The sequence below is a fragment of the Castor canadensis genome, chromosome 10 (genome assembly GCF_047511655.1).
Source record: "Castor canadensis chromosome 10, mCasCan1.hap1v2, whole genome shotgun sequence".
In the NCBI taxonomy this organism is placed as follows: domain Eukaryota; kingdom Metazoa; phylum Chordata; class Mammalia; order Rodentia; family Castoridae; genus Castor; species Castor canadensis.
In genome coordinates, this window is record NC_133395.1 from 3,867,185 (window position 1) to 3,890,767 (window position 23,583).

General features: G+C 40.4%; 1 protein-coding gene across 3 annotated transcripts in view; it reads right to left on the minus strand.

Moving 5' to 3' along the window:
- Positions 1–23,583, minus strand: part of Myo16 (myosin XVI) — a 518,261-nt gene that overhangs the window by 285,969 nt on the left and 208,709 nt on the right. For all 3 annotated transcript variants that reach the window (XM_074043002.1, XM_074043003.1, XM_074043001.1), the window contains exons 5-7: positions 21,736–21,844; positions 14,314–14,438; positions 7,612–7,737 (exon numbers count right to left, since the gene is read on the minus strand). In XM_074043002.1, coding sequence (XP_073899103.1) covers positions 7,612–7,737; positions 14,314–14,438; positions 21,736–21,844 — 360 coding nt within the window. The remainder of the gene's footprint in view (positions 1–7,611; positions 7,738–14,313; positions 14,439–21,735; positions 21,845–23,583) is intronic.

A 23,583-nucleotide genomic window follows, 5' to 3' on the forward strand; every position in this document is an offset into this window, starting at 1 on the left:
CTTGGCATGCTGGGCTACGAGAGGAGAGGAGAGTGCTGCCCTCATAAATGGTGCTAACAACTTTATAAAACAGCTGGAGGAACTAGTTACACCTTATTTTTGTAAAATCCCTGTAACAGCAGAGACCACACCCTCACCAGACTGTGATCCTGCCAGTACTTTGAACTTAGTCTTCTTAGCCTCCACAGCCATGAGAAAAGCCCTCTTGTTCTTTACGAATTACCCAATATCAGGCATTTTGTTATAGCAGCACGAGTGACTGAGGCAGCTGCATCCCCTGACTGTGCTTTTGATTCTCGCTGTGTCTTCAGTGGCTCTGCAATTTATGCAGTTGTTTGCTTTTGCAAACACAGCATCAGTCACCTTTGCATTCTCTTCCCTGTGTCCCTCCAGCTCGGGACAAATATTCTCACAACTTGGTTTGCTAAGAATCAATTTCCAGTTGACTCACCCCACTTCTATTCTCTTGTTGCATTATAGCTCAGAACTTTTTGCTCTACTCTCTTACAATCTTTATTTCTACAGTTCCTGTTTGTACTTATTAATAATCTCTTATAATCTTCAAAAATTGACCATTTATCTCATTAATTTTCAAGCTTTTATAATGTGACCATTTATTATTTGTTTTATGATGTTAATGGGTGAAAATTTCCATTCAAATACAAGTTTTGGGGTATCACATAGAGACTTAGGTAAAGTATTGTTTTATTTACCATTCTACTCAGAATATCTTTAAATCAACATGATTCCTTTTCTGATCAATAGAGTACTGTAGGTTCTAAAATAACATGCACTTCTGTAATACAAATAGCTTATCCTTATTTGGCAAATGTTGATACAGGTGAATTTTTTGTAAGCAAAGGGAGCCAAAGTAATGGAAGTGAAACCACCAATTTAAGAGACCTCAACTCAATTGTTGGGCTGGAAACTGGAAACATCTTAGCTTCATTTCTCTTCTGATACTCCTTTCAACAATTAAAGCAATATTAACATAATAAAATGCTCACGCAATAAGTGCACAGTGGTAACAACTGAGTAAGTGCTTAACCAGCATGCAATTAAAACGTACATTTGCACCACCATCAACGGGGGGTCCCTCTCATCCCTTTACTGCCAGTCCCCCAACCACACGAGAAGCCAGGGTGTGATTTGTACCAACCCTGACTACAGGGCCTGTTCTTAAACTTCAGATAACTAGAATATAGAAAGACAGACAGGTAGGTAGGAGGATATGTAGACTGAACCATAGATTTGTTTGACCTGATACTTGCTCATTCCACTCATTTTGGGGTGTTTCAGTACTTTCTTGCTTTTCATGGGCAATTTGTAGCTCCTCGTATGAGTACGCTACAGTGTGCTCATCCATTCGCTCCTTAATTGAATATTGAACTGTTTCAGTCTGGGTTCTTAGAATAAAGCTGTTATGGCAGATGTCATTTTGAACAGTCTACATTTTCCCTTCATGTTGGAAATGCCAGGAGTGCAGTCCTGGGAGAGCCGGTCAATGCCTGTCTAGCCTGTAAGAGAGTGTCAGTCAGTGTTACAAGTGACCTGAGCATTTTTCATCCTCACCAGCACGTGTGCAGGACGGAAGTCCTTTCCAGAACTTGACACCACTATTGCTTAACGATTCTAGCACCACACCGGCTGTGAGCTAGCATTTCAGCGCAGCTGAGGTTCCATTCCCTGGATGATGGATCACACTGAGCACCTTCTGTGTGCTTGCTGGCTAGTTTTCTTTTGTGATGTATCTGTTCAAGATTTTTCCATTTTTTGCTGAACTTTTAAGTTCATGTTCTGGATACATTTTCCATTTTTTGCTGAACTTTTAAGTTCATGTTCTGGATACATTTTCAGAGAACTAGAACTGTCTTACATATATTTCCTCTCGTTCTGTCTTGCCTATTCATCTTCTTAAAAATATCTTATGAACAAATAAAAATTGGTTTTACTTTTATTTAAGTACAACATCTATGTATTTTTCTCTCCTAGTTAGTTCTTTAATGTCCAAATAACTCTATCCACTCAAGGACCATGACAATATGGTATGGCTTGTCTTCTAAAAGTTTTACTATTTTGAAGTATATATGTGTGGTTCATCTCAGGAGAGTTTTTATAAAGAGAATCATGAAGCCTTGGTTGATCTATCGGGTTTTCAGCAACATTTATTTAAAAGACTATTTTTTCTTATTGAATCGCTTTGGCCCTTTGTAGGAAATCAATGAACTAGATATGCTCTGGACAGTGATGAGTGCTTTTATGTTCCATTGATTTATTGGTCTAGCATTTCTGTATCACCTAACACCTTTGCCCATTGTAACTTTCTAGAATGTCTTGAAATCTTTTCAGTGAGAGACTTAAGTAAGTCATGAAAAACACCTCTCATTTTCTTGTTCTTTTTCAAGATAATTTGTCTACTAGAAGCACTTTGCATTTTCATTTAGGTTAGAATATAGACTTTTCAACTTCTATCAGAGAGGCAAGTGGGATTTTGTTAGGCTTGCTTTAAATAGAAGCTGTATTAGATTTTTTTATAGCTGCCTTAAATTAAGTTGGTGGTTTAAACAATAAAAATGTGTTATGGTACAAATCTGTAGGTCAGACATCTGATACAAATCTTATAGGGCTAGGATCTTGGTGTTGGTATTCCCAGGTCACTTCTGGTTTTAGGGGTGAAGGTTGCTGGTTTTTCTGGCTCATAATAGCCCACACTCCTTGGCAATGGTCTCTTCCCTCCACATTCAAACTATCTCTGCCATTTTTCCATACACCTCCTCCCCCACAACCCCTAGTCAGCCAGGAATGGTTCTCTGTGTTAAGGATTCATATAATTACGTTAGGTGATCTATATTAATCCAGGAAATATTCTTGAGCTCTTCAACTTAAACACAGTCTTGAAGTTCTTTATCCTTGCAGGATAACCCACTGGGAAGTTCCAGGGACTGGGGTTCAGACATCTCTGAGGACCACTGTTCTGCCTTCCCAGAAAGCTGAAGGATAATTAGAGTCTTGAGCTCTGAGAGTCTCCATTTATGTAGTTCTTCAGTGATCACTGAGATGTTGGGTAGTGGGTGGTTGTGTAGAAATCTTGATATATATATATATATATATATATATATATATATATATATATATATAATATTATATGTATTATAAAGGTACTATGAACAACCTCGATAAACTCAACAACAGTTCTAATTTCTAAAAATCATTTCGAGATTATTTTTCTCATTCCCTAACTTTGTCTTTAATTTTCATTTCTTTCTCTATTATATTAGTTTGAGTAGAACTGGCTTCTTCAAATTATTTTTCTTTTCTAATATTTCTGTGGCATTGTCTGCTCATTGTAAGCTTCCTGTTCAGGGATCCCCCAATACCAATTATTGCTCTCACTACAGTAATATCACTGTAAGTCTTATTTGGGTTTTAATGGTATACCCTATTACTTCGTTTTCCACAAACCACTCAAATTCGTGTTTGTTTTTGCAGAACAGAGTTTACATCTGTAAGACTTAAATCTTCTTACAGCAGATTGCTTATATTTAGATTGGTTTTTTTGATATTCAAAAATGTAGTTTATTAAATAAAAAGAAGTTCTCTTGAAATCTGAAAGACTAACATCTATACAGCATGTTCTAAGTTAAGTTAAAATGTTTTAAAAAGAGATTTTTTACATTAAAGAGCTGAGAAATTTAAGCTAGGCACAGTGCCTCATGCCTGTAATCCTAGCCTCTCAGGAAGCAGAGATCAGGAGGACCATGGTTTGAGGCCAGCTCAGGCAAAAAGTTTATGAGCCCTCATCTCAACCAGCAGGTAAGCATGGTGTTATGCACCTGCCATCCCAGCTATGCAGGGAAACACAAATAGGAGACTCCATCTCCAAAATAACCAATGCAAAAAGGGCTGGAGGAGAGGCGGGAGTGGTAAAGAGGCTGCCCAGTAAGCACAATTTCCTGAGTTAAACCCTCAGCTCTGCCAAAAATAAATCTGATGGATTTACTCATTTTTAAACCATAGGAAAGGGAAGAAAGAAGGAAGGGAGGGAGGGATTGAGGGACAGAGGGACATAGGGAGAAAAAGACAAGAGGATGAGAATGAGATGAAGAAAAAGGAAGAGAAGGGGAAAGAAATGCAGAAATAAAATAAAAAGGAAAACTGAGAATGAGGTAGGATTGATTTTGTTTTTCACAAGTTGGAATGAACAGCAGGAAACCTATCTTTGCAAAAATGTAAGTGTGTCAGAGTCTGAAAATTGTTTTGCACTTCCAAACTCAGTTTCCTCTTTCTAGAAGTTCTCAGAAACAGACTTGTGAAATCTCCCAACAACCTACTGCTCTCCTCAGCTTCAACTCCACCTTCCAAAATTATTCAAGTAATAAAAGCAAAATGCTTTCTACATGAAAATCTCCAACAATAAAAGTAATTCCATTTTATTTCAGACCCATAAAAGTAAGCATTTATGAGCAGAACTTGGGGAATTCCCTTCTGATGGTTAGAAGTCAGTGAGGCATGGCTGCAACTGAGAATGCAATCCGGACTGATGTCCACTCCTCTTCTCTGAACATCTGTTTTAATCTTGACAATGGCCCATGGATAGAGTGTGCAGCCCAATGGCTTTGTCTCTGCTTCTAAGGAACTTGAGAGAGAGCCCAGCTCCCATGTTTGGGGAGACTGCTATTCAGAGAGTGTGAGTGTGTGTGTGCATGTGTAAATGTGTATGTGTGTGTGTGAGCATGCACACATGAACATAGAAAAGGAAACACTGAGTGGCTAATTTTCAATGTGCACAAGTTACTGGATACAAGTTTAGAAAATGTGCTGTGGACTGGGTCTTTAATTTCAACCGTCCTGGGAAGGATGTTATGTTGAAATAGATTGATTATGACCCCATGTTGAAAGAATACCTTGACTGCACTCTTCTAAATGGAGTGGGAAGCATAGAGCAGCCGGTTGGGGGCTGAGGCAATCCAGGTGCAGAGATGCTGCTGCTGTGGAAGAGGGTAGAGCAAGGCAGATGTGCAGACTGACAGACAGTGTCTACAGCTCAGTAGCTCAAAGCAATCCCTTAGGGAGGAGTTAGTAGGCTCAGGTGTAGAAGAAGGAGAAGGAGCACTAAGAAGATGGATGATGACTAGCTTTGCATAAATAAATGATAAAACATAGAAGGTACCACAGACTAGGGCAGGGGAGAGGAGATGACACTTCTTTTTATACAAGTTGAGTCTGAGGACAGTTCAATAAAGACAGTGGTGTAAGTGAGTCCCAAACTGGGAAGAGAAGCTGACAGGGTTGGGAGCAGTCCTGGGAGATCCCCTGGCAATAGAGCATAGCGAATACAGCTGATGGTACCATATTGTGTACTTGAAATCTGCTATGAACATAAGTAATAAATTATCATCACAACAAAACAATGAAAAAGAAATGTTAGGTGATGGATATGTTAATTTGCTTGACTTTGGTGACCATTTCACAAATCAAGTATCAACATACACCATAATTATATTTGTAATATGTCAACTATACCTCATTAAAACTGCCAAGATACAAGAAAAGGAGAAGAAATATGTACGGTAGCAAGAGAAAAGTAACCTGGCTCAGAAGCCCTGGATGGGAAGGATAACTTACAACTTCTCACCCAGAAGAGGAAAGCACAGTCCCAGTGTTCCCCATCCCCAAACTAATGACACAAGGGGACCAGGTAGATTCACTCCTCTCCTGGTTCAAACTTTATGCCTGTAACAATATCAGGTAAGTCAGCACCATGATCCTGCTAACAACAAGAGAGGCAGGGATGGTTTGGGGCAGGAGGTACACACAAATGGGATCAAACCCTAACAGGTCCAAGCCCTGGAAATCTCTGTCCCTGTAGAGATTCCCGTACTTCACCAAAGATGAAAAGAAGTCCAGCCTAGGAAAGCCCCCTCGCCACCAGTCAGTGGCAGCTCCAGGGGCACCAGATAAGACAAACACACCAAAATATCCCAAGTGATCTGAAAATAATTCTGCCATGGGACTTGAAGCTTAAAGGAGGAGACCAGGACCTGCACATGGTGCAATTCATTTTATCACAGGATCAAACTCTCTTGGTGTGATACAAAAACGTCCAAGATGGAATCAAAATCCCCTCCAATATCGACATGGGGAACTCCCAGCCTGAATGAGATGATTAACTAACGCCATGAGCAAGATGGATTTAAGAAGCAAGCCTAAGAGACTACGAAGTCTCTTGAAACAAATAAAAAACCAGGACCTCTCATTAAAGAAATAGAAATTGTAAGAAAGAATCGAGAAATTATAAGAAAGAAAGAACAATGAAAATAAAATCTACCACCTCATACCGAATATTCCATTTGACCTGCAATCGAGGAAAACAAATCTCACATACAAGGTTCTGTTAAAATCACTGAACTATTATAACAAAATAGTGATAAAGTTAGTTCAAGCTCTATCTTTAAAAAGATTTATGGGCTCTAGCCCTAGCCTCTCAGTATCCCTCATCTTATGAAAATGGTTGAAATCTTACCCTCAGCCTAAAATCCAAACATCCTATCAGAAAAAAAGTGAGAAGTTGGGTTAATGGAAGCATGTATTCCTTCAGGAAACTGTTATTTTTTGCACGGTTGTTACTAGGACTTTCTTTAACAAAATATTATTCATCCTTTAGAAGTAGATTTTTGCTATTAGTGAATTGCTATGAATCCTTCTGTCACAGTCACCCATGGAAATCACTTGAAAGTCAGATTTTACTGCTTCTTCAGGATATAATGGAACACGGTGAGAAATTACTTTGGAAATAGTAACTCAGTATATATTAGGTATAGCAAAGAATCAAGTGAGAGGGAGATTTGCTACCCATTTGTTACTGTTTCACTATGACCCCACAGACTCATGTGTTGTGTGCTTGGTCCCCAGCTGGTGGCACAATTATAGGAGGTTTGCAATCTTTAGGGGGTGGGGCCTAGTGTGAGGAAGTAGGTCACAGGCGGTGGGGGGTGCTTGGTCCCTTCCTGTCTCTTTCTCTGCTTCCTGTCTGCCATGATGTGAAAAATCTCCATACACTTTGACAGTCATGTTTGGTCCAAGTGCATGGAGGTGAACAGTTATGGACTGCACTCTTAGAAACCCCACCTCTTTTATGGTATCTCTCTTGGGCATTTGGAACATTCATGCAAAAGGAACTAATAAATCATCCTTTGTTCATTAAAATGAAAAGTAACTTATAGAGAAAAAGGGAATATAAAATGTGATTTTGTTTTACATTTACTAGCTGTAGAAAACAAACAGAATTGTGAAACACTTCTGAAATTAGCTTAGGAGAGCTATATTAAGAAAGTAACATTCACTATTCTATGAAGAATGTTGATAGGTTTTGGCAGTTTCTCCAGGGATTTTGACTGCAATGTGCAGAGATATGAGAAAGGTTCATTTTCATGGCCTTGTAAAAGTAAACGTCTTTCTAAAACTATTAGAATATTTGTATAGTAAGAAGATGCCATTAAAACTCATAGTACACAATGATTAGTATATAATTTGGAATAAGATGAAATTTAAAGAGGAAATTATTTATTAATTGTAAACAACTTTTAGAAATAATTTGGAAAGCCCCCTTACCTGGCCATACTTGGCTGCCAAGTGGAGTGGTGTCCAGTACTGATCATCCCTTACGTTGAGGTCCCCGCCATGTTCCAGGATGAGCAGGACCACCTCCTTGTACCCACTTGCACATGCCATGTGCAGCTGCAACAAAGAGATACTTTGAAATCTAATATTTAAAGAAATAGTGACTTCCATTTGGTATATTCAGTGGTTGAAAGAGAGCCATCTAATAAAATACTGGATCTGAAATACAGGGTATAAGACAAAAGAACATAGACCCAGCTTTACTTATTTGGTATAAGTAGGTGTCAGAGTCACCATTCTTTGGGAGAAATATTCTGATTTGTTGAGAAGTGTTCATTGTTTCTTATTTTCCTTCTCATTCTCATACCTTCTCTTTACACTGTGATCTGATTATTTTAAAATGAAGATCTCAATAATTCAGTAGTTCACAACTTCTTGTCCACAGGCCAAAGATATAATGGCTAGATCTACCATCCCTGGACTGCCCTTGGTGCTGGAGAAGAGGGTCAAAGGCAACCACGGAAATAAGAGATGGGATCACCGTGAAACCCATGAGGCCAGGAAAAAACACCAGAACCTGGAAAGGACCAATCAATGCTGGCAGGGTTTATAAAGACTCTGTAACTTCAATTTAATACCTTCCAGTGCATCTTCTTAATGGAATCTGAAGTTTAGAAATGAAGCCTATTATTTGTAACAATGAGATCAGGATTTGGAGATTTTTTTCTATTTTTCAAATAGGGGAATTCCATTTATAAGGCATCAGCCTTTATTTCTAAGTAAACTATTGTTGCACCCAAGTTAAATGAGTTTACTAAGTAAGTTCCTGATTTATTTCATAAACATAATAAAGCATAAAGAAGGAAAACTAAGTTAGAATTAGTAAAATTGATGATATTTTCCAGATTTGGTAGCAAGGAAATCTTTGTTCTCTTTACTTATGCATAAAGATAAAACTATAGTGAAGTAAAAAAAAATACATATATTATATACGTATATAAGAGAGAGAGAGAGAGGAAACATTTGTTTTCATAACTTTATATTTATTTATACTTATCAGATCTATAGTATATAATTCTTTATTTTGTATACTTTCAACTTCATTATAACAACAAATAATTCATTTAATTTAAGGCACAAACATTAAAACCACCAAGTTTCACATTGACCTTCCATAGTTTGTTCCATACAGAATTCATCTCTTCAGGATTCTAGCAAACAGTCCCAAGAATGCTACACCATAGGTATTTTAGAAAATATAATTTTATATACTTGCTTTTCTAGAGAACTAAAATTTCCCCCTCTTCCAAATTTATCCTATATTATTCAGATCGTCAGTAAGTGATTGGCAGGATGCTCTGAACTACATGCAATAACATCTGAATTTGGAAGATTTTCATTTTTAGTATAAAACAGTCTGTAAAACTGACTCAAGAATGGGTCTATCAGTGAGTGAGTAACCCACTGTAGTGACGTGGGGTTCAAAGGGCACCCTGCAGGAAAGCTGGGCCTTCCATGGAGCATAAATATGGTCCCACCATTCAGAACCTTGCCCAACTGCGGCTGGCCATTTACAACCAAAAGGAAACAGTCCTAGTTCTTTGTGAGAGAAGCCAGTCAGAGCCCTGGCTGCCATTGATATCTACGAAGACTGGTGGATTTACTTCCAGGTAATCTCAAAACAAATAAATAAAAACCACGAAAGGGTATAAAATATGAAAAGACTAGAATTACTAACGATCTCCTAAAAATTGCTTTCTCATTCTGGTGATTGCTGTCTATTTATCTAATCTGATCACTTTGTCAAGTGAGGATTGTGTGTACTTACTAATTTAAAATGTACATTACTGAGCTCTACGGAAGATTTCCCATGCGAGTCCATGTTTGATAACATAAAGGCTGATGCTGATCCAGAGTGCACTGTATTTGCGTGCATGGTCCCCTCGCTCTGCTTTTCTCCTAACATGGCACTAATATTACTCACATTTTAAAAAGTATTTAAAAAAAAAACGCAGAAAGCTTTAAAAATCCAGCATGATTCCAGCCTGGAAGCGATGGAGCCCAGGGTGCACACTGAGGTCAGTGTGGCCTGTCCCCTCCCAGGGTGGTGTTTCTCTTCTAGCCCTGGTTTTTCAGGGCAGCATAATGCTCAGTCTACAGATACATCATCACTGAGCCACCAGCTCACAATTATTGGGCATGAATGCGTTTGCCATTGTTACACGACAGAACCCATTTTTATTGGTTGTCATTTTATGCACCTCTGATTATTTGCCTCTGATACATTCCTACACAAGGAATTCTGACTCTAAAATGACATTTTATCACATTCTTGGTGCACATCATCCTACTGAGTTTCAGAAAGCTTATGTCCACCCAGCAGTGTGGGAGAGATCCCATCTTGACAGATTGTTAGCTCTTGTACTCTTCCCTGTTACATATTCTGAAAGTAATTGCAAATAAATCTGCATTCATTTCATTCCTCACAGTGGTCCTCTTTTCATATACTTATATGCTACTTTAGTTTTTTTCTTTTGTGAGCTAGCTGCCTCTTATTAGTATTTAATTTTCTATTGAGAGATGGTCATCTTTTTTATTAATTTCTAAGAACTCTCATATTTTAAAGACATAAAAACTTAAAAACCCTGTTCTTAATATTACTCATGGATTATTATCTGTCTCTTCATTTTGCTCATTGTTTGATGCAAAATGCTAATTTTGATTTCTGGTGGAGTCAGTGGCACCAATATTTCCTCTTATTTTTTTCTCCCAATTTGTTATTAAAAGAGCAGTTGCTACTCAGGCTTAAGTCTTTTCTGCATTTATAACTTGGAAAACAAGCGTTGTTTTTAAGTTGCTTACTCTTGATTTTGGTGCATCTGATTTGCAAATCTTCTGTGAAAAATTTCAAGCATCTTCTTGTGGAATGTGATCTTCTTTAAGGTCTCTGACCGCAGCCACTCTTGTATGACTGGCATGTCACACAAGAATAATGTTTTTTCAAGAAAACTGTGTTAGAAATCAGTGAAAATCTATCTTGAGGAATAGCCATTCAATACATTGAAGGTTCACTCTAGATTTTTGACCAATAATTTTAGTTCTTCCCACATTTAATTTGCATTATCAAACTAATAGAGAAGTTTCATTGTCTCAGTGTGGGCTGAGATATGAGGTAATCTGTGTCATATCCCAAATTGAGACTTGAAAACTAACTGTCCAAAAGCTGCTTGAGTGATTTGTGAACTCTTCCTCCAGACGGGGGACATCCTAGGTCAGAAATGACAGAGAAGGCAGTGCAACTTTTGCAGAACAGTGTGCGTAGGTCAGGAGCCCACTGTTCTCTGTGTGGTGTGTGTGGTGGTGGCATAGGTGTGGAAGGAGCTCCTCCCTCATCTCAAGTCTGGGGACCTAACTGCCCCAAGAAGTTGTGTGTCCTGAGCAGACTGGTGGACATGCAGTGGGCAGGTGTCAGTTCTTTCCTGGAACAAGTAACAACCGAGAGATTCTGCTTTGGTGAGCAACCAAAGGGAATGTGTGAGGTATCAGGAGCATACCATGATGAAGAAAGCTTCCTACACCCATGGTCCACAGGGGAGGATGGCATGGAGGGTTCCTATGGAAAAGACAGGCTCAACTTGGTCCTGTTTCAGGGGGATGCCTAAAGGAGCAAGCCCAACCTACAGGACAGACTCTGGAGTACCCCACATTACTGAGAGATGGGTAAGGGGAAAGGACCATGTAGAAGACCCACATCCACCCAGATCTGGTGGGGATCTGAGTTTCCCAGTGATGGAGTGGGATGGTATCTGAAGAACCTCCAGATCCTCACAAGAAGAGGAGCAAATTCTTGCGCCATGGACTTAACACCATCTGAAGTAAGGGTAACTAAAATCTCTCTTGCTCTCACTGCCTCCCTCTCACCCACCTACTTCCCACTTCTTCAGAGGAGCTCAGTCATGGAGTGAGGGATGAGCAGGAGCTGAAGGAGGGAAAGGGCAACCTGTCCCTTTCTTGTCTATGCACTTTCCAGCCTGGCACCTCTTTCAGCCTTGTGGGCTCAAGATTGAGCTGGAGCCAGAGTCCCTAACACCAGGCACCCACAGGATCTTGGAAGAATTCAGACTCGGGTGGGAAAATGTCCATTCCATTTTTCTTAATCCCTAACTGAAATTAAGCAAACTCTGTGATTATGGATATGGGCAGCACACCATAGAAAAGAGAGAGCTTTTTTTTTTTAAAGACTTATTATACATGGTTATTATGTTGCTAATTCCAAAAGAGGAGTGAAAAGAAAATTCCAAAAGAGGAGTGAAAAGAAAAGCAGCATACAAGCCACCTGACAGAAGTTCAACCCCAGGAGTCTTTGTTGGTTGATTGATCTCTGCAAGCAACAATTGCACGGTGGGAGAAATTAAGTCTAATTTTGATCCACAGATAAAATTCCAACTCAAGATATGGAAACTGATCAGTGAACAAGTGTTTTCTTATCTTTGCCTCCAAAAGTAGCCACAAAGCATAGTACACCTTACAAAAAGAAAAGCCTGCAATTGCAGTCCTTGAGGTAGTGGACTAAGTGGTCCAGAGGTAAGAACTACACAGAAAGGCACTTGTTAAGTGCTGTGACCTCCCAGCACAGTCTCCTCAGTCTCCTCCTCTTTTGTCCATTGTGACTTTCTTGTGAAAAGCTTAAAGTTGCTCACCTCAAGATTTGGTTATTACAGAAAAATTATTTGCAAACTGTTATGTTGATAAAAAAGCATGTCATGAGGAATGTTGAAATTGAAGATTGCTGAGTATGATGGCAATTTATTGGTCACTGTTGATTCTTTCAATAGGTTCTCTAAAGAACTAGCTGAGATTGAAATAGGCATGCTATTTTTACTTAGTGTTTTTTTTTTTGAAATCTAAAGTTGCTGTATTTTCTAGGTCACAGACACAAAGGTTTTATCTATTGTGTTTTTATTATGTCAGTAATTAATTTATTACATGCAATATGCAAATCATTAACTAAATAGCCCACTTCAATCTGCTGCTTTAGACCTTAGGAGTTTAACTGTCCAAACAACCATCTCCAAGCTACTGAGTTAATCGCCAACTATGACCTCCCTTACTGTCCCCTTGCCAGTATCTGAAGTCCGTCATCCCCTCCTCCTTCTCACTTCCTAGGACTTCTCCTTCTTTTGGTTTCCTCCTGCCTCAGTGCCCACTCTGTCTCAGCTCATTTCTTGGAGCTGCCTCTTCTTCCTCATCCCCACCGCTCAGTCCCATTTCCTCTCTTCTGGGTGGAATTGGCAATTCCCACCAGTATCAAGGCTGGGGCCTTGATGTATATGAAAATTCCCCAGTTCTTTTTCCAATCAGTATCTCCTGAATTCCAGACTCTAATTTCCAAACCCAAACTCAACACCTCCATTAGTGTGACAAAGAGGCACTGAGATAACTTCTCTAAAGCTATCTGATATTCCTTTCCAGCACTTCTCTATCTGGTCTGATGCCACCTCCATCACACTGGTAGACTAAGTTGAAAATACTCAGGTTCTGTTGAAGTCTCCTCTCTGTCTCACACCACACATCTGCCAGGAAACGTTACTGGGTGTCTTCTTACTTTAACCACCCTCATCACCTGGGCTTCTGCTGCCATCACTGGAGCCTCCTAGTGGGTTACAGGAAAGTCTGCCTCACTGATCTCTGAGCTTCCAGAAAAAGGACCTTGGTGGCTCTGTTCACTATTGTGTTCACAGCACGTGACCCATAAAACTTCATCAGAGATTAACCGGTATGCTTTGCTATTTGAATGTGCGATTTTTCAATGCACTCGAACGTGCTTTGCTCTCTTCTCTTATGAATTACACTTGCATGTTTAGATTGATGTTAGAAGACTAGTTGAGAAGATTGTAATTTTATAAGTTACCAATTATAAAAAATTTCAATTATGCTGTTTAAAGTCTATCTTTCAAAAGCTATTTTAGAAAGAGAATTTTACCTAGAGTTCACACGGCACCAAATCTGCATTTAATAAAAGTAAAGCTATCTCTATAACACCTCATGAAAACCTCCAAAGTCAAAACTCTTATCTGTTTTGTAAGTCACTTTCTTACTTACCCTGTAGTTTTCCTTGGGGAAACTCACTCACTGATTCCAGCTATGTCACCTGGAATGTCACCACACCTCGGTGTTTCTTCCTGCCTGCTGCTTTCCTAGTTTAAGTTTTTCCTCCAGCTCTGACTACGTTTATTTCTCCCATAATTAGCTTTAACCCTAGCTTGTCAGGTCTGGGTAATGTTACAGCTCAATAAGGCAAAGTGATATTTAGATGATTAGAACGATGGTCGTATTAAAGTTAATCCATATTTGATTGATCTCCCTTTTGTTTACTGCAACAGGGCCTGATTCTAAAGTAACCCACAGTTTCTTTTGCTTAAAATGAAAAAGAAAGCCTATTCCTACCAGGAAGGCCTTTAAAAAAAACACATCAATATACACACATGGGTTCTCTCCAGATGCCATTAAGGGTTTGTGTTTTTTCTTTACATATTTGTGTGTTTTCAAACATTTCTACAATTAATGTATATTACTTTTATGATCAGAAAAAAAACCCACATTATTGAATAATCAGTTATATCAAACTCGTGTGTTTTAGAATCAAGTTCAATTCTCTTTTAAACAAGTGTTGGGTCAAATGCGTTATCATACCAGTGTCACTCCATCATCATTTTTCTCGTTAATGTTCCCTCCTGATGATAAGAAGTGTTTGACATCCGTTAACATGGTCATTGGTCTCTGAAGCTTCATCTGGCGCAGTGAAGTTAGATCCACTCCTAGGGGAGAGAGAACCTTTCAACCCAAATGCTCAGCAAGAGAGGGAGAGATCTAGCCCAGCACGTGTTCTTTCAACACACTTCTCTTTGAAGCCCCTCTTCCACTCTGAGCTCCGATTCTACACACTGACAATTGTTTCTATTTGTGTACCTGCTATTTCTAACTAGGTTATAGTCGCTAAGGAAAGAAAAATGTATCACTTGTCATATTCTGACAGCGTGATTAGGATGGCTTGTACTTGGCAGGTTCTCCAGGAATATCTGTCTTAATATAAATTACCAGCATATATTGCTCAAATTGGATTAAAGGAAGTTACAAGGATATGATTTTTGTTCTCTAAGACTTTTCTGTCCAAAATAGTTGTTCCTAAAAGAAATGTACCATCCTGGAATAGAAAAAGGACTTTGGTAGAAAAACTGGAGAATCGAGTTTGCAGTAGCTAATAGAAGAATTACACAGATGTTAATGTCATAGTTTTAGTAAATATATCATCGCTATGTGCATCAAATTTTCCTGTCCATCTAAAACGATTTCAAAATAAATTTTTACAAATGACACTCCAACTGAATAGTTCACAAGTACTTGTGTTGAGGAAGCTAATGAACATTGAGTGAAACACTCAGTCTTTCCTGATTGAGGCAGTTGATTCATGTGAGGTCCACTCACACTTCTCACCAGTATTCATTTCAACCCCCAATTTCATGCTAGCATAATCTCATAGCTCTTCAATTGTGTGTCTCCTGTTCCTAGCAATGGCTCCAGGACAAAGTTGGTAATTTACTGAAGGGAAGTAATTCTGCTTCTAAGTGAGAGTTAAAAACAAAGATGAGAACAAGGTCAATAACAGTGACAATAGTAGTGATGCTGATGGTGGTAATCATGATCGTGACGATGGTGATGATGATGGTGGTGATGGTGGTGGTGGTGATGGTGGTGGTGGTGGTGATGGTGGTGATGGGGTGATGGTGGTAATGATGGTGGTGATGGTGGCGGTGGTGATATGATAGTGGTAATAAAGATGACAATAGTGATCATAACGGTGGTGATGATAGTTGCAATGGTGGTGATGATGGTGATGACAATGATGACGATGGTTATAATTGTGATGACAATGATGGTGGTGATGAGGGTGGTGATAATTATTGGGATGGTGGTGGTGATGAGGGTGATGATGACAGTGATTAGTCACGAGGGTGATGGTGGTGTTGGGGTATTATCTCCATCCCTACGTGTTTGCTCTGAGAATGTTCTCTTTTCTGAGTGCTGGCTACCAACATCCAGAGAAAGCTTGACACAGTGGATCCAAGCCTGGGGCCATGCTCCTGATGTGCCTGGTCTCCGCTTTACTTCTTTGGGTAGATTTTGGGTAAGTCACATTACCCTGTCTAGGCTTCAAATCCTGAGTCACTCAGATAATAATAGATCCCAAAGGGATGGAACTACAGTCCGCAGTTTTGAGATCTGTCCCTGGGGTGAAGACCATACTACGCGCATTGCTTCTGTTGCTATTTTCCCTACAGGGCTGTCCACAGGTGCTCTCTCCAGATCATCCCTGAACCTGTGCAGGCAAAGGGGTAGAGGTGGTCAGGAGCCAACCTGCCTAGCTTATGTGTTATTTGTGCGAGGTGGGTAGTTTCTTCACCTGAAAAATGAATGGACATTCTCATAACTTCATCAGTTGTTATGATCATGAGTTGAAATGGATAAACATGAAAAAGTGAGCACTTAGTAAAAATGACCTGTGGTCATTAACCAGCCTTCTGGCTCATGAGGCAGATGACATTCATTTGGGTGTGTCTTTCTTTGCAATAAGGAGACAGAGTGTCAAGATGAAGCCAAGTGAAATATCTGAATGCTGCATCTCTAGCTAAGACATTATGGTAGAACATGAAAAGGGGGCTCCCTTGCCATCCTTCAGCTTTCGATCCTCATATGTCATTTCAGAACTAACAGGTTTCCTTAATAGCAGTATTTGAGGTCTGTTACAAACCAACTAAAACTGTCACTCTATTCTCATTTTTAGGAATTGGACACATGATTTAGTTTTTGGAAATATTATTTCTGGGATGTCACTGTTCAGTTTCGTACCTGAAGTAGCAGAAGCAGTTAGGGTTATCTTATTTTTAAATTTCATACTGTTGCAATGTGTATTGAGGTTGAATCTATCTTTTAGAAAATTACTTAAACATGCAATTAAAACCAAATAATAAAAACAGATCAGCTCAAAGATGAAATACACAAATTAAACACAGTGGTTAGACATCACTCATTTCAAAAACATTTTGGGAAATAGTGTATTTCTGGTCCCTGTTGTGGATATCACAAAAGATTATTATGCTGTTTTATCCTATTACCTTAAAACTCAATTTTGACCCAAATATGATTCCAGTTAAGATGTGTTTCTAGATTTTTGTTGTATATTCAGGAAAGATGAATAAATCTCCTTTAGGTAAAACAACACAAGAGAAATTCCTCTCTTGCTGGTCAAGTAAATTTCTTTAACTGCTCCTGAATAAAGTCAACCAAGATGGCTCTGCCCATAATAAGCTTATCAGGTAAAGGATAACATTCTATTACTCTTTTTGAAAAAATAAATTTAGTGTTATTTTCATAGCATTTTTGGAAAACACTGACATAAGGGCAGATTATATTTATTATTTCAGGAGGAATCTGGTTGGTATTCCTTTTAATTTAGGACATAATAGACAAAAATTCATTTACCTGAAATTCAGAGTCTATAGCATTACTGTTGCCTGAGTGCCTTTGAGAGTAACAGGTGCTGAAATTATATTGACACCTCAGCCAGCCTGACCTACCTTAGCTTTCCTTGACCATCTTCTTAAGGAAATGTTTTTGTGACAACTCAACCTTTCCTTTGCCTGGGGCTGTGCTGTCTGGAAGTATAATGGCAGTCCAACCTCTGTGGCAGCAAATGTCCCTGAGCTGGAGGAGGACCTGGCCCCTTTTCCCCTTCATTGCTGCACTGAGCACCTTGCCTGTGCATGTGCCAAGAACTCACCAACCCACGGGGTTCCCCCAGGTATCACAGCACCTCATCTCAGCTAGTGGAAGAGCCACATTTCCTCGTAAGGCCTCCTGAGGCACTCTGGGCAAATTACATCCTTCCTCTTTGTGTGTTTATAAGACCTGCACACACATATTTTCATGCATTATCATAGCTTATTGTGTCATCATTTGGGTATACTTAAGACACCATTTTTGCCCTCAAAGGAAGTAAAGCTAAAAAGCCATTTGCAGTATACTCTGAAATAACCTATGCCAGAATTTTAGCATGGAATTGCAACTTTCCACATATGGTTACCAAATAATTCTTCCTAAGAGACCCCAGGAAGCAATAGAGTTGGGCAGGCGAATTTGGAGCAGTGCATCCAGCAAAGAGAAATGAACACATTCAGGACAAGGGATATTGCTGTCATCCACCGATCTCTGCCCTTGAATCTGGACAGCAGGCACAACTGGGAACTGTCCCATGCAGACTGGTGTGTGCTGTCACCCTAACTGTGTAATGCTGAAAAGGTTGGTGCAGGGACATTTTGAATAAACACCAGTAAGCAAAAGAAAGACAGAAGATATTCCTGAACTGATTAATCAGGGTATCCTTGGAGAATGACTTGGGAGGGCAAGATGGCTGGGGCACAGTGACTAGATTTGTAAGCAGTGCACAAACCGGAAATAAAAAGAGTAGGGTTCTACCTGAGGCAGTAGCAGCACTATTGGTGAGGGATTAAGGAGAATTAAGGCAGTGTTTTGATATCTGTATTCCTGGCTGCTATGGCAAAATATGGAACACCGATAGAGTGTGAAAGGACAATAATAACTTCCATACTGAACAGGTTATTTCAGATTATCTGATCTCCAAGTCAAGATGCATAATACAAGTTCACGTACAGGAATCACAGTCTAGAAAATTATAAATTTACAGCAATAATCCCAAGAACGGGCAGGTGATAACAACACCAGCAAAAGGGTGAGATGACCCAACAACTGTGCACAGAAGAAATAGAAGGACCTCACAGCCAAAGCCCTGGAACATTCAACACTTAGGGACCTGATTGTACCAGTGGAGCACCCAGCAGAAGCACAGGAAGCCCCTCAAAGAGAAGGAAGGAAAGTTGTGGGAAGATCGTTGCAGGAGACGGTCTTCCAATTAGTGACGTCATCTCTCTGTGGTGTTACAGAGAGATGAGGTTATAAGAAGAGAGAGGTGAGCCCTGGGTAGAAAGCTCTGGAAGACAGGGAAATGGCTTCAAGGACATCAGTAATGGATCAGTGGACGGTAGGGTGGGCAGCTGACCTTCAGGGCCAAGTAACAGGGAAGGCAGGCTGCTTATTGCTACAAGGATGACGTACGCAGAGCCAATAAAGCCTTGGCTTTGTGCTCTTTGGTCTGGACCACCTGCCCTTGGTCCTCATTTTAGAATGAGCTGGCTGGTTTGCCTTGCACAGGCAATGTGGTATCCATCAAAAGCTCAACCAGCTCTGGTGGTTGTGTGATTTTATAGCCCTTGCAGTTCAGGCACTGAGCCAAGGTTAATTGCTCTGCCTGAGTTTACAGTGTAAGCTCCTGGTGACAGTACAATTAGAACTTGTGACCAGTGATTTTCTATGTAATCAACTTGTTCATGACATCGCTTGCCCCCTCCTCCCACCCTCACCTGCATCCTGATGTGACAGCATGATAAGTATCTGATTTGAAAGCGTGTAATGCCGAGTGAGGAACAGTCAAGACTGCGGCCACCTGGTTATGATGATGTGGTGCTGAAATACCAAGAGCCAAAGAACAGCAGAATTTCTCCTAGTGGAATACTGGAAATTTCTGAGGACACAGTCCATGCTGCCCCAGCAGATAACTCTAACCGGGCACCAGTGACAGGGCCAGAGGATAAATGGAGGCAGACAGTGTTTACTGGAACTGGGAGATGCTACCGATAAGCAGGAAGGAGACTCACAGCCACAGAAGCAGAGTGTGCAGGAGGGAGGGAGGGGCAGATGGAAGGGACAGCCATGCCAGGGCAATAGCAGAGACAAGTGGAAAACAGCATTATAGCTGGAGAGAGAGCAGATTGAGTTTGTTCCAGCAAATGTGGATTTTACAAACCAATTATGACAGCTGAGTTGTGACAGATTTTCTCCTAGCCATTCAGTGTGTGTACCTTCCTCTGATTTTATTCCTAACCAATTTTCTAATCAGCCTCCCACAGTAACTCCCTTAGTTTTGGTCTTTACCTAGAACCAATAATACTGATTTTATGAAGACTAAAATTTCCTATCAAGCAAAATGCTTTGCTGAATTGGGAAGGTCTATAAGGGTTGTTAATATTTTTGCAAAGGCAGATAATCAATTTTATTTTCTAAAAAGAAACATTTATGACTTTGGCAGTAAGAAAAGCAGGAAATAGTCTTGGTCACTAAGAATTAGCTCACAACCAAGTTCTTCTTTTTCAATTTGGCATCTGGAGATTTTATTTTTAAACGACCTTTTTCATGTGTTGCTGAGTCCGGGGGTGAGTTCACAACTGTGACCCCATCAGCACAGTCTGAGTCACAGTGTTTCCTCCTGCTTTATTATCATCACAGTCTCACTATTGTTATTTTTGTGGTGCTGGTGCTGGAGCTCAGGGCCTCACCATTGCTATGCCAGAAGTCAACCGCTTGAGCCATGCCCCCAGTCCTTACTCTTTTCTTATTTTGTTTTTCAGACAAGGTCTTGCACTTTTGCTTAGTCTGGCCTCAAACTACAACCATCCTACCTCTGTGCCACATTAGGATTACAGGTGCACCATATCTAGCTTATTTTTAAGATAAGGTCTCATGCTTTTGCCTGGCCTGACTTTGGACCGTGATTCTCCTACCGTCACCTCTCCACATAGCTGGGATTACAGGTGTCTGTCACTTGGCTGTCAGTATTATTATTACTAATTTTTTTGGTGGTAAGAACACTTCACATAGGATTATCTCTTGGCCAGGTTTTAAGGATATAAGATAGCACTGCTAACTACTAGCACCATGTGCTAAGTTCTTCCTGTGAATTCAGACTGTGACCCACCTTGCAAGTTTCACAAAGGTCCCAATCATCACCTGGGATACCTGCCAGGCTTCAAACATTCTTCCCTTTAGAACTAATGGAATTTTCTGCAGCAAGTCACAGCCCAGGCGCCTTGAGGATAGCCAGAAAGCTCTCCTGCAGGAGAGTCCTCAGAACTAGCACAGGGCCTGGCAGCTTCAGAGTGGTTGACTGAATACAGGGTTCAGGACTTCCGAGCCTGCTCTGCCCTGACCTCCGCCTTGGTAACCTCAACACAGTGAGACTTGCATGCATGAAGCGACCGTCCTCACCTTGCTTTCTGAATTAATTTGGACTATTTTTATTATGAACTCAGGGCTGCCAAGTACTAATTATTATTCCAAACCCTTCTCAGAATAAAGCTTTTAAGACAAGTGAGCTGGAGGAGGCAAAGCAGGAGGGGAACAACGAGGCAGATGTGAGCACTTCTCTTAGAGACTAGAAGGCCAGGTTCATCAGCCCCAGTGGCTCTGAAAAATTGAGAATTTTCTGTGTTAAAGGTCACTGCTGAAGGCTTTGGAATGTCTTTGTTGTTACTTACACCTAAAGAGCAAGGGATAATAGGGCCTTTCACTTTCAGGCCATGTCTCTGGGCTTAGGAATCAAGCGCCTCCCACTTTCCCACCATTGAGCTAACTCATGAATTCCATGCTAAGCCTGTGTAATTAATGTCCCCATCAGTCAGTGACACATTCGGGGCTCAGCCTCATCCTTTCAGGTTAGCACCATGATTACAAGCTTTCTCCTAATGGCAGTCCTTTTTCTAAGGGTCACAGATGGGTTCTGGGATGCTGCAGGCTTTGATCTTGACTTGAGACCTCACTTACTTACAAGTCCCACTAGGACCACTGGCTCCAGAAAGAATACCCTTGAGACGACCTGGCTCTCATTAGCCCAGAACTGAATTGTGCTGGTTCACTTCCCTTCCTCTCCCACGGGAGAACAGATTATAATTACCATCCCTATCCTACTAATTACAGACTTCAGATGCCTGTTCAGTCTTCCTTTGTGGGTGCCCTCTAGATTGCTGTTGGCTTACCATCAATGATACAATACCATGGAAACAACGAGTAGAAGAAGACCTTATCTATCCCACCAAGGGAAGGATCAATATGAAAGCAGACTGGCACGCCCAAAAAGATGAACCTCTATCAGTCTGTATCTTTCTACAGTTTCTGTTTTGTTTTACTTTAAACAAAGCTTCAGCCTACCATTTTCATCCAGATAGGTCAACAGGATAGAGCTGGATTCTGTCCCTTCTACAGCATAGTCTAATGGGATATTTCCATTAACATCCTGGAGAAGGACATTGGCTCCGGCCTATACGAGAGAGAAAAGAAAGAAGACATGCATGTCATTTAAATAAAAAGCAGAGTACAAGTTTCATGTCAATCCTGATTGGGAAACAGTTGCAGGAACAGTTTATACTAGATATGACTTTGATAACTCATGGAGGACACCAGAGTTATTCTAAGGTCATGTGTTAGACAAAGTGTGGTGACATTCAAGTCTGCGAGCCTTTCCATCAAGCCTGGTGACATCATGGCTCAGCCACCCCCATCGCTGAACTATCAGATTAGTGACCGCTGAGTCCTGTTCTGTGTTGACTGCTGCTCTGTCCTGTCTTGGTTCCTACGCAACAGAGGTGTCCAGTGTATTCAGAGAATTGAAATTATCAAAGTGTTATGAACAAGCTGAGCTTGGACTGATCCTCTCCAATCTCTCACATAAAACATTCAAATTTCTTATTCTCCAAGAAACTCCTCTGAGAACTGTCCACACACCACATGGATGTAAGGCCTGTTCTAATGGTTCCTGGATGGATTTTCTCTACCCAAAAATTGTTTTTTTTAACAAAAAACACAAGCTGTAGTCACTAGTGATTGCCTATATGAAATGTGGCTACACCACGGTTTATAGCTTCAGAGGGCCTTTCATTAGCTCAGCACCTCTGAGCATTCCTGCCCCTTCCTCATCCATCAAGCTTAGATACAATGACGAGTTTGCTTTCACTTTTAAAATCAGTTGAATGAATCATCCCCATGACTCTGTATTCTTTAATTAGCTCCCAAACTTCATCAGCCTTGGCCACCCTTGCCTAGACACATTCACGGGACCTCGGACAAGTTTCTCAGTGCACTCAGTCCAGCTGCAGAATGGAGATACTACTGTTGTGAAGATAAAATGGAATAAGTCAGGTAAAGTATGAATACAGCTCTGGTGCACGAACAGAGCTGCAGAAATGCTTGGAAAATAACAGGGCATTTGATAGCCAGTAAATAGCTCTACGTTCTACTGAAAATATATCCCTTTTGAGACTAAAATGCAGGAAGGCATGAGAAGTGGTTGTGGGAGGCAGTTTTGTTGAGAGCTACAAATAAGTATGTGAGTAGAGACAAACATCCTTTGAAGCACCACCACTCCAATATGGTGTTTACAACATAATTGAAACGCTTACTGTGCCTCCGGTGGAGTAGACATGGCTATTTATTAAGTATTTAACTCTACAGAGAGAGTATGAACCAAAGTTAAAAGGTCTACAGATGAGAGTGTAGTTCTAACAGCTGGTCTTTGGAAAATTTTAGAGTATGCAAGTGGGTCTTTTTAGTGCCTTCTCCCTACACAATCCCTGCCTCTGTGTCCTCCACTCTGTCTTGTGGATGCCCCTGGCTTTCTAATTCACTCTGCACGCACAGTCCTTTGTGTTGTCCCTATGCAAGACAAGTTCGTTCTTGCTTTTCCTGTCCTATTGTGGAGGAGATCCGAGCTCCCTTGGGACAGTGGCAGTGAAGTTCAACGCGATCATATACAGTCTTTGCACATGGAGATAATTCCTTGACACAAGGACACATTTAAAGCTAAGAATGTACATTTTTTGGCAGGCTGGAGGAAATAGTTTGGCAAGTGGAGCATTTGCTATTTCTCAAGTCATAATTCAGTAATGTAGACAAGTTCTACAGGTGAAACCTGCCCTTTTGTGACCCAGGGGATCCCAAGACCTATTTTTGCACTGAAATATGCAGACTTTGAAAGGGCAGTATAGTCAGTGTAGCCTGAAT